Raw genomic sequence first — 14,254 nt, 5'->3', positions numbered from 1 at the left:
GCAGCCCCAACAGCTTCTCTATTTTGGGCTGGATTTTGGAGTCCCGGCTATTTTTGTTCTGTTTTACTCGGGCTGCCACAGAGGGCAGACCTACTGGTATGGGCTCCCTGTTGCACCAGTGCAGTTCCTCCAGCTGCAAAGACTGAAGAGAAGGTCTGAACTAGTCCCTTGTGTTTGATTAGCCAACTTTCCTCCTGAAAGAAGTCCTCAATCTCTGTTAACACTCTTTGAGAAAGATACGTTGTTCAGTTGACATTGGAAGAATACCCCATGGCTGTTTTCTGAACTAAGGACTTTGGGTGATAAGCAGTATCCAGAAATCTTCCCATTTGTTTCCTGCCTCTGCAACTTCACCCAAATCTCTCTCACCTAGTCATTGGCTGAAACACAGACTGATGGGCACTGCTCATGTTTCCCCTTTCACTCTCTTTTCTGGATATCTTGTCAATGTTTTTTTATTTATCGGTTTTAATGAGGTATAATTTACAGGTAATAAGATGAACTCATTTAGAGAATAGAGTTCAATGAGTTGTGACAGATATACACATCTCAGTAATCTTCACCACAATCAAGACATAGAACTTTTCCATCACCACAAAAGGCTCCCTGTGCCCTTCTGGAGTCAATTCCCCACACCATGACCCACAGGCAACTACTGGCCTCACTTCTATCCCTACAGGGAAGCGCTTCTCATGCTAGAACTGCATAAAAATGGATCACTCAATAGGAACTCTTGCCTGTGGCTTCTTTCACTCAGCATGTTTTCAGTACTCATCCACATTATTTTGTGTATTGCTAGTTTGCTCTTTTTCATTGCCAGGTAGTATTACATGCCATGAATAAACTACAAGTTTGTTTATCCATTCACCTGTTGATTGACACTTGATTTCTAATTTTGGTACTATGAATAAAACTGCTAAGAACATTTATATACAGATCTCATAGACTTGCTTTCATTTCTCTTAGGTCACTATCTACAAGTAGAACTGAAGAGTCAGTAAACATTTTCTTTTTAAATTAAAACAATAAATATATATATCATTGTCTAACAGAGTTCAAATCACCTTACCTGCACTTGGACATTTAAAGGGAAGATATGACACCATAAACCATAGTGTAGCCTACAACTGAAAAGGGCATGTGGACTTCCTATGGGCAAAAAAGTACACCCCCTTGAGATCAGAGCTTTCTCTGAACACAGGAAGTAGCTGACAGTGACGACTGGGCAGGCTGTGGGCAGGCAGCCAAAGCCTACACCAAGGCCTACACCAAAGCAGATTTTGCATGTGAACAGCTGGATTGAGAGCCATGCTCAAGTCTCAGGCTATTCCAACTTTGCAAGAAACACTCTTCTGAAACTCAGCCACCCGGCAAAAATGAGTGTGCAAGAAATCATTAGTGTTACATATAAGGGGTTAACTATAGCAATTTCTTTAACGTTCCAGTTGTGCTCTCATTTGATTAGAAGGCTATCCATGACCTTGGCTAAATTTAAGTAACTGTAGTTCATTAAATGCATATCAAATATAAATAATGTCCTACCCTGTCTTCTTTCTCTGCAACTAACTCCTCACATCCCAGAGGGAATTATTCAATTCAACATCAAAGACTGATTAAACATTTGGAGTAGGAGCTTGAAAAGAATGACTGTGTAATTTTATTTTACATATACATGCTAGATAAAAAATAAACACAAGTTTTCTCTTTTCTTCTTTTACTGAGTGTTTAGAGTCAAATCTTTGAAAAGGCAAAGAAAATGGGGAAAATAATTACTTCAGAGTTCATCAACAAACTAAAGCCTCATGTCTCAAAAGTTCATGACTAAGGTATGTGATCACTAATTATCTTGTAGTTGCCCATCATTCTAATTAATTATCAACCCTAAGGTTATATTTTCATAGTTCTAAGACTCTCTTTTAAAATCAGTATTTAAGAAAGAATAGAATTTAGAAAATACTAATTTAAGAGAGAAAAATAAGGAAAATGCTTCAAGTATTCTATAAGGCATTTGGCCCAACCAATGAGTGCTTTTGGACCTTATGGCTTCTCATGGAGATCTAAGTAGTGTTCCCTTATTGCAGGAGCAAGGTGGTCAAAGCAGTGGATTTGCCCATTTCCAGTTCATCTGGTAATCAATACATGGCCTACTGTACTGAAACTCTGTGACACAAGAAAAGGGGAGATGTAAGGAAGATGCCAGCTTGAGTCTCCTGGTAGTGCTAGAACCAGTGATCAGAGCCAGTGCAAGAATAACTTGGCTACTACAGTTCATAAACATTAGCATAAAGACAAAGACTCTCTGCCTTTTGAAAGTCCGATTCACTTGACATGTTTGTCTGCCTCTGGCATATCTATTGCTCTTACACATCACCTCCAAATATATACACCTTGGGGTAAAATACTGCACTAGAAAGGAGGGGTTTTCAAGTCCTTGAGCAAATCACTTAATGTCTAGTTTCTCATCTGTGAAATGAGTAGTAAGTGCTTTTTCTATTTGAAACTTTGAAGCTGGGCCCAGACCTCCTGATCCTCAGCCACCTGCTAAGTAGCCTGTCCTGGGCCTCCTTTTTGTATACAGCAATGGCTCTGCCCTCCAGAAAGCACAAGCCATGCACAGTAGGTGCTGCTCAGTGGTCTAACTCTCAGTTTTATATTCTTGGGCCCATGAGATATTTCCATGCTTCCGAACTTTACCTTTGGAAAATAGTAATAATATATTAAAGAAATACCTGAAAAAGGTCTAAGATGTAAATCCATCTGATAGATGTATTTGTTTGTCAGTAACACCTGTTACCAGATGGCTTCCACAACACCATTTTAAAAGTTGGCAAACACCAACCTAAAAGAGTCAGGTGCTAGGCTCCACTCAGCTGGAGGAGGCAGTGCAGCCCTAATGGCTCTATCAGGTAGATGTCAGATGCAAATTTGGGCTGAGATGACCAGCCAACCCAAGTTTCACTATCTTCATTCTTAGTTTGTAAAGAAAACACAACTACTGGCAAAGAGAGCTGGTATACCATGTGCAACCATGCATATCTACCTTGAAGACTTCCCGCTACAAGGAGTGTCACAGGCCGAGGGCCCGGACTGCTCTGTTGTGAAGCCCACCCCTGCATTCTCTCGCAGCTGTGTTGTCTCCCCGTGGGCCATTGCAGGACTGCAGCATGGAAGCTAAGGCAGGCCTCTGACGGCGGGCTCTGCTTAAGGGCTTCCTGGTATCTTGGCTGCCTGTCTGCCTAGCAGGCAGTCAGATCCATTGAAACCCCTTCTTTATACTTGGAATAAGACTTGAGTCATGCTCTGATAGAAGTTCTTTAAGCCTTTTCCAGCTTCTTGCCTAATTCCTTTTATACAGACATTTCTCCTTATCCCTTGCGCTTTTAGTCTCATCTTGACATCTGTTTCTTAGAGGTCTAGACCTACAAACCATCCATTCATTTATTCATCCACTTATTCATTCACTTAAGAAATACTTACTGAATTATAAAATTATATGTCTATAATATCCCTGACACTCTGTCTTAGGCACTGGGGAAGACAGTAGAGGACTGAGAAGGTCCCTAGTTCGTGCCCCTGCCCCGCCCATAGTCATAAACTGCCTCCATCTCTTCGCTCCCTCCTATGCTCCTGGCACTGAGCTAAGAGCATGCCACATGCCAAGTGTCATTTGCTTTTGACAACAACCCCTATAGGAGGTAATGTTCTGGTCTTGTGGATAAACAAACCAAGGCCTAGAAACATTAAGTTGTCAGGGGCTTTTTTACTCCAAAACTCCTGTTTTTAACTATTAGGATATGATGTATCTCCTCCATTTGGGTGACAGCTCTGAGCCTTTTTCTAGCAATGACTACACATCCATACAGCAGATTTTCTAAAGCCTGACTTCATTACTTCACTTTAATTTCTGAGGGCCGGGAAATCACTCACAGAAGAGGGGCATAGTACTTCAGAGCATCATAATCCTACGCTGTTTCAAAGCCAGGTAATGATGATGCTATTTTATGCATAAGAGGGTGCTCACCTGGTACGAGCTTCCAACTCATGTTCACTGTTGAAAAGAAGAAAGGAGAGGCGAGACAAACCCCTTGGCTTCTCCGCCTTTCACCCTGGTCACCGCTCGGCTCTGGATAACTGACAGATAGTCACATATGTTCTAAGGCTTCCCTCAGAGGCCAGCCAGGTGTCAGCTGAGAGCACCTTTGTGAACGCCAATGCAGACTCATACCATGATCTCCAAGGTCAGCCATGGTGTCCTCTACACTTGATTCAAGCATGCCAAGGTCCAGGGAAGATATGTGCTGAGACTCAGGCAGGTTCTTTGAAGTCAGGTCATCAAATTCCTTGTGGAAGGTAATTAACAGTTCATCAATTGATAGAAAGAAATAGCATTACTACAAATGAAACAATATTCTTGTTTAGAAGACTATTTGGAAACAAAAGCCTACCTAATCCTCTCCTTTAAGCATGACATTTTCAATCAAGAAGGCATGGGATAAGAGGAACAGCATCGAGTCAACTCTACAGGTAGCCTGGGGCAAAGCATCTCACCTCGCCTGGCCTCAGCTTCAGGATCACGACAAGGGTGAGGGAGGCGGGATGCCCAGAGCGCACATTGAAGGAGGCATGTGCTTTCAGCCCATCAAGAGCAGGAGAAATTGGCAGCTGAGGGCAAACACCTCCCTCAGTCTCACACCCAGGGTACCACACTGCCCTCAACCTCCTCATCCCAAGATCATAGGTGTTGGCTTGGATGACTTTCAAATTCCCTTCTAAATTTAAAAGTTCTGTGACTCTATGAATCCTAATTTCCTTAAAGAAACAAATCTAAGAGCCACATGAATGAATTCACTCTTCAAAATAAATAAAATTATCAATAGGTATTTCAATAAATCATTTTGCCTCTTTTCCAGTTGTGCATATAGATGCAATCTAGAGCTAATGTTGAGTTGACTTGTCTTCCTGGATAAATGACTTTCATGGAGAACTACTGCAAGAGTGCCTTCCTACTGAGACAGAAAAGAAAGTTCAAACTAACCTTAAATGAGTAAGTAAAACAAAGCGTGTCACAGTGTGGTTTGGCATTTGTGAAAATACAGTTGTAAAATATTCTTAAGGAGTTGTTTTTTTGTACTATATAATTGTTGCAGGAGGTGAAATTGGTTCCCAACTTCAAAGGATCACTGATAGTGCACAGAGAACTTTAATAACGAAGAATACTCTGTGAAATATGTTGTCACGTGTGCTTCAGAAATTATTTGAATTACTGGGACTCTCATTTAACTCTGATTCGCTGTGGTTCTCTTTGAAAAGAACAGACAGAATTGCTATAGATGCTTCTCTTAGAGAAAGACTCGATCTGGTCTCTGATCCCCGTTACTGTTCCATGTAGGCAGCCCTGAGCTGCTGTGCACCTTCCACAGAGCCAATTCTAGCACCACCACAACTGGACATGCCATAGGATAAAAAAAAGACCAGGCTTATCATGTGTATTATGGGATCTCGCTGTTTTTAAGCTACCACCCTTCAGAGAAACGGTGCCTAACATGATCCCACATTCAACTATCAAGATTCAACTATATGGCTCCAAGATTTCAAAGCCACATTCAGCCAAGCAGAAAATGCCTGCCGAGATAAAAGTCCTGAAAAACAAAGCAGGCTGCCCTCCTAACTGCCGTTGGGCATGTTTGCATCTTTATACACAGTGAAGAGGCGAAACAGCCAACCCACTCTTTCCCCCAAACTGATTCTATCTGCCACAACAGCTTTTGAGATAAAAAGTGGGTTGCTTCGCCTGGCAAGAGAGAAGGAAAAAGGAGTGGGAAACAGAGCCCCAGTGAAATGAAGAAGAAATGAAACCCCAGACTGGTGTATGTGGATGAGGACAGGGGCACCTCCCTCTTCCTCTCTTCTTTATCATGTTTTTCTTTAGCCTCTGTGTCAGATTCATCTGATTCCTTTCTTGCACTTGGTTTCATCTTTCCCAGCTCAATGATGCCTCTCCTTGAGGCGTTTAACCCTTCCAAACTGCGAAGTATTCAGCTGCCCAGCTGCTCCCTCCTTTGGACTCTAAATATCACCCAGCCTGCCTGGCCCTCGAGCTCGGACATGATCAGACTTGCCTCTTCTCTGCCCAGCCTCCCCTCCTCGTCCTCCTCCTGGCCTGAACCAGGAAGCCTCCGCTCAGGTGGCTCTTCCTTCTCTTCCATTCCAATTAAATGCTTTTCTTCCTAAAGAGGGTGTAAGGAGGTCTGCTCATCAGTGGCTCTTCCCGTTCTCCCTTCAGATGACGGTGAACTGCTGCTTTCAAGAGGCTTGGAATCTGTTATTAATCAGAGTGAGATTCTCTGGACCAGCAGCTTTGGAAGCACCAGGGAGCTTGTTAGAACTGCAGCATCCCAGGCCTGCCCCCAAACCAGCCACATCAGAACCTGAATTTTAACAAGACCAACAGGTGATCTGGACGTATTTTGAAGTTTGAGAACTGTTAGGCAGGAAAATAGATCTGAGCGGGGTGGAAAGAGAAAAAGGCCAGAAAGTCCACTAAAAAGTACCAAAATTAATCAATTAAAGCTCAAAAAGCCAGGAGCAACTTGGCCCCTGCAATGTTTGAATATTCCCCAGACAAAGGAGGGTACCTCAGCACAGCCCATGTTTTACTGTGTTAATCAGGCAGGCCCGGCCGTAAACAACATAGTAAAAGGCAGAAAGGATTCTATCTTAAAGATTGTATTTTAATACCCAGGAAGTTGAAAATGTAAGATTCTTAACTTACTCTTTAGCAAACAGACAATAACTCAGCCCACCTTGGGGGCTGGGCAGGCAGCCTGTGTGATCTGCTCCCAGACCAAGAAGCCAGCATCCCAGGGAGAAATCAGAGCAGGAACTTCCTTGTGTTAATTCTAAGTATTAAAAGACCACTTAACAAATCTGCACCCCCAGCCCTCGGTCACACTCCTAAGGAATCCTTAAAAGGGGGAACCCCAGCCTTTTGGGGAGCTCCTCTCTCTGATGTCATCCGCACTTTCTAAGTACATAATCTTTTAACTTTAAACTCCCTCTTTTCAACCTTTCAGGGGGTGCTTCTTTCTCTGAGGTCACCCACACTTTCTAAGTACATAATCTTTTAACTCTAAACTCCCTCTTTTCAATCTTTCAGGGGGCACTCTCTCTCTGAGGTCACCCACACTTTCTAAGTGTGTAGCCTTTTAATCTTAAACTTTCTCTCTCCAACCTTTCAGGGGACCTCTCCTTGCTGAGGTGGCCGTACGTTTTCTCTCTTTAAGCAACTTTAAATAAAACTTACTCTGCTTCACTACTGTGTCTCTGCCCTTCAATTCTTTGTTGCAGTGGGGACAAGGACCAAGGAAAATACACAATGCTCCCCCAACAGAAACATTGCTATAAGCCTTAAGAATTTGGAAAGGGGCCAATCAATTGTGCACCATGAGGTCAAAGAAGGTTTTCCTGAAGAGGAAGTGACATTTGAAAGAGAAGTGGATGCTAACAAAAGAGGGAAAGGGCTGATGTAAAGGCATGAAACAGGGCAGGAAACCTGGGGGTGGGGGTGGGGTGGGGGTGCTGAGCAGTCCTGCTGCAGGACTGAACCAGCTAGACAAGGACCTTACTTGCAAGGGCCAAGTGTCTGCCTGGAGCATTCCCTACTCCCGTCAATTTGCGATTTTTCTTCTAAGAATGAACCAACATCTCTGGCCAAGACAGCATCAAGTACTTCCCATCCCGATCCCTCAGCAACTTGCTGATGGAAAGGGATGGAATTGGGAAGAACTAGGCAGACACTGTAGAAGTGATGAGTTGGGACTTGATAAAATCGTTGTGAAATCCTCACTGCCGTCATCTTAGCTGGGCCAAGACCTGTACTCTCGGGCTCCTGTGTTCCGTGGAGCAACACAGCCAACAGACTCTCCCAGGGGTCTGCCTGTCGCAAGGCTTCCTTGCGCATCACTCCAGGGCCCCCCAAGGACCCTGGTTTATCAGAGGGATGGGACCTCATATAGTGCAGTTGTTTAACACTGATAATAATATCAGAAATTTAAAAAGAACACAAAAATGATTTGTTTTAAAGGGTCAATCAAGAAAAGCAAAAAGCTAAATTATCAGACACTAAAATGTAAGGTCATACTTGAAACTACATTTTTATTTACCATACGTTAACATCAAGAATACAGAGAGTTATTTAGGTTTCATAAAATAAAATATTATCATGCTCTGTACTTCTCAATTTCCAATCTGTGGGGGTGAAATTCCTTAGAAGCAGGAGTCCCTAAGCATTCCAGAAAAAAAGTCCTGGTTTCTATCAGTGATTAAACAAGTAGTTTACACATATTAACCCAGATTTCTTATCATTAGGCCAGATTTCCTTGTGAGGGTTTGGCAATATGCAGTTCTCAGGCCTATGGGGAAGAAAGCCAACAGATGTAGGGAAGATGGACGCCTCCACAAGTTATCCCTTCAGGACCTGGAAGGCATCTGGGAAGCTGAAGAATGGCACCCAGTACTCAGAAGGGGCTCGGGTCCTTCCGTAAGCAGGCATAAAGACCCTCCTCTAAGGAGGGGCCCAATGCTGACCCCACACCCTTTCAGCTAGCACCTCTCTGTTCCCCAGGCCCCATGAGCAGGAATGAGCCCATCTCCCACGTCTCTGGGGATTGCAGCAGATCCCACAGCTGGCCTCAATTACCAGAGTAGGAGACAGATGGAGAGGGCAGGGGGGATTGAGCACATACCCTCACACTGTTTGCTAAAGGACACAACAGAAGGAGAGGGACTCTTTAAGGTTAGAGAAGGCTGGGCCCCATTTGGCCCAGCTTCAGGTTTCCAGAACTCTAAGGCACTTGCAACCACTAAATGACTGACAAAGGTGGATCACCTCTCAGAGGGAGGCAGACAAAATGAGAGTTCCTATGCTCTGCCTGGCTGAGACTGAGCTCTGCTGGGGGCTTCCACACACTCCAGGGTCTGGAGCTCTCTGACCACCGTGCTAGAGCAGAACGAGCCCACAGACTTCAGGGATCGCCCCCATGCCCTCAGGGGCCTTGGGGCCGCCTGCCGATGGAAGGAAACCCGGCACATACAAGAATCTCCAGTGAACAAACCACCAGAGTTCAAGACAATAAGTTCTCCGGAAAAACGACTGTTCCCGAGCTGTTTTTACCAGAGAGCTAGGAGGCTGGTGTTGTCTGTTGTCCAAACACAACACTGAAGAAAGACTTAAGCATCCAGGACCCAGGAAGATACTTTTAACCTTTAGAGACCTGCCCAAACCACAAAATGAAACTCCCATGGGAAAGGTGCCCTCCCTGCACTGGAGGTGGAAGCACCTGGGGCGGAGAATTCAGGGCCAGAGAACCCTACATAGAGACCCTGTTAACTTTCTTACTGATTTACTACCCCATCCCACATGCTGTTTAGAATTCCTTACTAACTGAAGTTCCCAAACCTAAGTTTTCTTTGTCCTGTCAATTCCTCACAGATTGTCTCCATCTAAAATATATAAAAACTAACAGCCTTGGAATTTCTTTGGGTCTCAGTTTCATTACTGGGGCTCTATGTGCACATAATTAAACTTTGGTTTTTTTCTTTTGTTAATCAATTTGTCTCATGTCAATTGGATTCTCAGACGAGCTTGAAGGATGAAGAAAATTTTTCTGCCCCAAAATTATACACACATTTGTTCTGCAAAGTCATGATCTTAACTCATCCATTGTATACTCAGTGCTGATTAAGTTATCTTGTACACAGTAGGCACTCAATATTTGCTGGATGAATCAACAGATGTGCCTCTAAGTATAGCAGCTTTGAATTAGTATAGTCACTGACTATTGGCCTTCATTCTAAAATGAACCTCAGTGAATCCTTCTTGGAAATGGGCAAAGTTGGTTTGAATGCTTTTAATTTCTACCTTTTCCCATTTCCTACCCAACGGGCCACATGACTATGAAGAATCTGAAGCAAAAAAGATTTTACATAAAATTTAAAATAAGAGAGTACTTGCATGGAGTACACCAACAGTTATCTGCTGAAAGTTTCGAGACCTCAGCTCCTGCATTTGTTTGTTATTTTCTTCATATTTTTCTTCCACAAGTTTTCTGCAAATTTAAAATGAATGTGTAAAAATAGCTTCAATATTCTTAAACCACATCTATATTATAAAGGTAAGCGTGATCCCTGTTTCAACAGGCAAAGTAGGGTTCTGGGAAGTCAGGCCAAAGGGTCTTTCCCTCAGCAAGATAAACACAGTGCAGCACCCACGGGGCTCCCTCCAAGCACACAGAAGCTGCTTTGGTCCCTCACCCATCCTTGGAGCTCCCAAAGTGCAGTGGAAGACAGCACCGAGCCCTGTGTGGGCACATGTTCCCAAGGACCAACATGGCGTAGAACACATACTAATTCCTCGATTACTTGGGTATAAATTTATAGTCAGACCTTTTTGAAAAGTCACTGAACATCCCTGTAGTCAGATATTCTTGTCTATAAGGTGGGTACATTATATTCTTTCTGACAATAGAGGCATTTCCTAGCTAAAACACGACTGCTCTCAAATCCTAGAAACAATGATCAAAAACAATTCCAATGCAATTCGTCCACAAAATCAAGACCAAACTTTACCTAAAATCCATTACCTTTAAATAAGAAAAATATTAATTGTCATGTGGAAGATCTATGACTTTATGTATAAAAGTTTTAATCTGAAAAATAATTTGTAATGTGCAAGTAAATTATTAAATTGCCTTTTAAATCTGTTCTTGTCAGAGATTTAGTTTTCTTTTTATCCTCAACCAGTGATATGAATCATGGTACTCTGAAAATATCCCCATTCCTTAGGTGTTAGAAATAGATTTGGGATGGTGAGTTGATGCAATGACTCCAGCAACTTATGTAAATTATTTCCTCAGTAAAACCCATACTCAGTAGTGCAGTGTTGTGCAGAAACCAATCTGTACTTGTTCCTAAGTGCAGACTATACATATCTTCCAACTGAACATTCCATGATATCAGATTGGTAGCTTGAAATTGGCCATTGTGGAAGTATTTACAAGACAAAAATCACCAAACAAATCAGCAGCCACTGCCCTGCCCTCCCCAATTCCAGCGGTGGTTGTTAACCACGTAGCAGCACTCTGCTGCCCTTCAGGAGTTCTAAGGATGAACGAGGGGCCGGGGCAGCCTGTGAGTGCGTGGGGAGGAAGCAGGTGGGGCAGCACTCTGAGGGAAATCTTCCACATTTACTGAAGAAAGCCTGAGTTATGGGAAAATAGTCTCACAGATTCTTACTTTGTTCATCACGATATTCTTTTTAAGTACAAGAACATCTCTACATCATTTTTCAGATCACAAAATGAACAGATTTGAGTCTCAGGTCTCTCTGATTCTTGATTGGGGCTTCCAAGCTACCAAGAAGTTGGCAGGAGAAGAAAGAAGAAGAAAGATTAGGAAATTGGATAAGGTACCAGCTGAAAATCAGTCTTTGAGAATTGGGAGTCTAGGGCACTCTGGAATCCTCCTCCCACGCCAGTAATTACTAGTGATCTCTCCCATCAGCATCCATGCCCAAGCACAGACCGTATGTCCAGTCTGCTTTCCAAAGCCAGCACTCTGCTGCTGGTGTATTCTTCTCCTTGTAGATCAGCTAGATCTCCAGGCAGAAGGGACACAGCAAACATGGGTGCAATGAGGAGAGAACAGTAAAGCCACCATTCACCCCACACTGGGGTATGCACAGAAGGTGCCAGCAACAGCAAGGCTTCATTTGGAGGCTGGCTGTATTTCCACTGCCAATAACCTCCCTGATGCTCAAGCTTTCTTTTCACCCCAGACCGAAAGCCTGACATTAGCAGTGCCTAGCTTCAATGACCATCTATTGCTCAATGACCATCTTTTGAGGGAACAAGTGAATCAATAAACAGATAAATATGTAATGAGTATGTGCATTTAATTTTTTGTTTTGGTTTTTGCTTTTCTTCAGTAAATTCCATCAGAGCCCCAGGAGGTAGCCCAGGGCATGGTGTCCTAAGGACAGGCGGCTTACTTCTGCTTTCTGGCCTTGTCATTGGCTGCCTGCGGCCTCCGCAGCCACGTGCTTTCTCTCGGGATCATTTTCTGCACTTCATACAGTGCCCGCAGAGTCTGCAGGTGGGTCTTCTTTTGCCTATAAACCATAAAGAGTCCCCATATGTAACCCATCCCAAACACGCTCAGAAAAATTAAACAAGTATTTTATAGAAGTATCACTATTCTACTGAGGAGGGAAAGTACCTCGAGACAGGCCATGCAAAAACTAATAAACTCTATGTAGGTAATGAGCCAAGAAGGACTGTGGTTAATTGGCAACATTTTTCAAATTAGACTTTTGTTTAAAAGAAAATCATTTATTTCCCAAATTTCTGCACATTTCATTGCCTATGACTTACATTTTCATAATGCAAAAGAAATTAGGATCTTGGCCATTAAGAAGTAAAGAGACTGGCAGACTAATTCAACCGTGGATAGGACCCAGTTTTTAGAATCAGACGGGCAGGATTTGAATCACGTCTTTACCATTCATTAGCTCTGTAGCCTTGGGAAGTCACTGAGCCTCTCTGAATCTCAGTTTTGGTGCCTGTAAAGAATGAGCTATATAGTGAGTACTACATGAGATAATATAAGTTCAGTGCCTGTCATAAAAAGTATCCAAAAATGGTAATATGATACTAGCTAAGTTTTACTGAGTGTGTCATATATTCTAGGCATCATATATATAGGTATTTTTACAGCAGCATGGCATAGTGGTTAATAGTATTTTCTGGATTCAAATTATAGGTCCTAGTTCACATGCTATATTCCCTTAGGCTAGTTACTTAACCTCTTCATGATTATAAAAATAATAATAGTACCTACTTCGAGGGTTGTTGTGAGTTTAAATGTGTTAATTCATGTAAAGTGCTTATTTATAACAGTCAAGCATATGTACGGCCATTACCCCCCAAAATGTCAGTCAATGTTAAGAGCCTCTTTCTTCAGTTAAACAAATGTGCTCACCTTAGTCATGTATTGAAAGGTCTGCAACCACATTGTCAATGTTACTTGTTTCTGTGCCTGACTTGCTTAGAGCCCAATACTGCAGAATGCTTTTGCACTCAACTCTCTCCTTAAGAAACTCCACGAAAAGACTGATGACCATTGTCAGCAGTTCTCATCTCTCTGGAATACCATCTGGAGCGGAGACCATCACCAAGCAGTTGGATCACAGCACATACTAACTGTGAGCAGGGTCAAGTGCACAGTTTCACAACTGCAGTGCAGAATGGCAACTAAAATTAGTGTGGTGTTTTTAAATGAAGATATATACTATCCTCACATTTCTAGTTAGTAAAAATGAAATAAAGTAAAATAAGATTTCCAGACATTCTTGAAAGAATAGGTACTAACCCAGAAAAACTAGAATGCCTAAAAGTGTATCTATCCCCTGAGGTGCAGGGGATTTTAACTGGAGATGGTGTATTAAACAGACTGAGTATCTTTGATGGATCAGTTTCCTCAGTTTGAATGTGAAGATGGAAAATACAGAGCAGTTGAGAAGCCACTGGACCAGTTATTAGAGAAGCATATTTGTGTTATCTGGCCTTGAAGATCAAGCAATATGAGAGCTACTGTTCTCACCTCACTGCCTTGCACAGCTCTGGGGAGGGATTGACATTCTCCTCTGGCTCTTATACAATTAAATTGAGATTTCCTTCAGCAAAATTATAGATTTGGTCTCCATAAGGGCATTCCCTGGAGTTGTGCAATACACAGCCTGTGCAGCTGTACAAGGCAGCTCTGAAGTAATCTAGTGTTCTGGGCAAGTTACAGCACAGAAATTTTTACTGAGGTGGAAGTTAGGTCAGAAAATACTTATGATTCTTATTGAAACATGCATTCTCTAGTTTTTATAGGTATCTCAAGAAAATAAAGCTTGACTTATTTTCAGTTGTTCTAGGGTTCCACAATACTGTCTTTTCAGCTGATACTCTGCCAGTTCCTGTTAAACAACGTGTGAAAGCCATTTATGCTTAATATGGAAGGTTCATTAGCATGAATATCACTGAATGTTTCAGATATTAATTTCTCTATATACTTACAAGGCAACTGCAGAGCTTCCCTATGGATATGAAAGCTTGTGCAGTGTTTTAGACTTCTGTGAGTTCGATTTGCTGCCACGTGGGGCAACAGGCTTTGGAACACCAAGTTACTGAAGATCCGTAATTTCCTGGCAAGA

At 42.5% G+C, this 14,254-nt stretch overlaps 1 protein-coding gene across 1 annotated transcript in view; it reads right to left on the bottom strand.

Annotated features, from left to right (window-relative positions):
- NEK11 (NIMA related kinase 11) overlaps positions 1 to 14,254 on the bottom strand; it is a 356,448-nt gene that overhangs the window by 151,294 nt on the left and 190,900 nt on the right. Inside the window, exons 7-10 of the mRNA XM_036894778.2 lie at positions 12,047 to 12,166; positions 10,009 to 10,106; positions 6,120 to 6,223; positions 4,226 to 4,340 (exon numbers count right to left, since the gene is read on the bottom strand). Coding sequence (XP_036750673.2) covers positions 4,226 to 4,340; positions 6,120 to 6,223; positions 10,009 to 10,106; positions 12,047 to 12,166 — 437 coding nt within the window. The remainder of the gene's footprint in view (positions 1 to 4,225; positions 4,341 to 6,119; positions 6,224 to 10,008; positions 10,107 to 12,046; positions 12,167 to 14,254) is intronic.

This window comes from Manis pentadactyla, chromosome 14, assembly GCF_030020395.1.
Source record: "Manis pentadactyla isolate mManPen7 chromosome 14, mManPen7.hap1, whole genome shotgun sequence".
Lineage (NCBI taxonomy): Eukaryota > Metazoa > Chordata > Mammalia > Pholidota > Manidae > Manis > Manis pentadactyla.
Note: the sequence above shows the minus strand (reverse complement) of the source record. Positions and strands in the feature narration are given on the sequence as shown.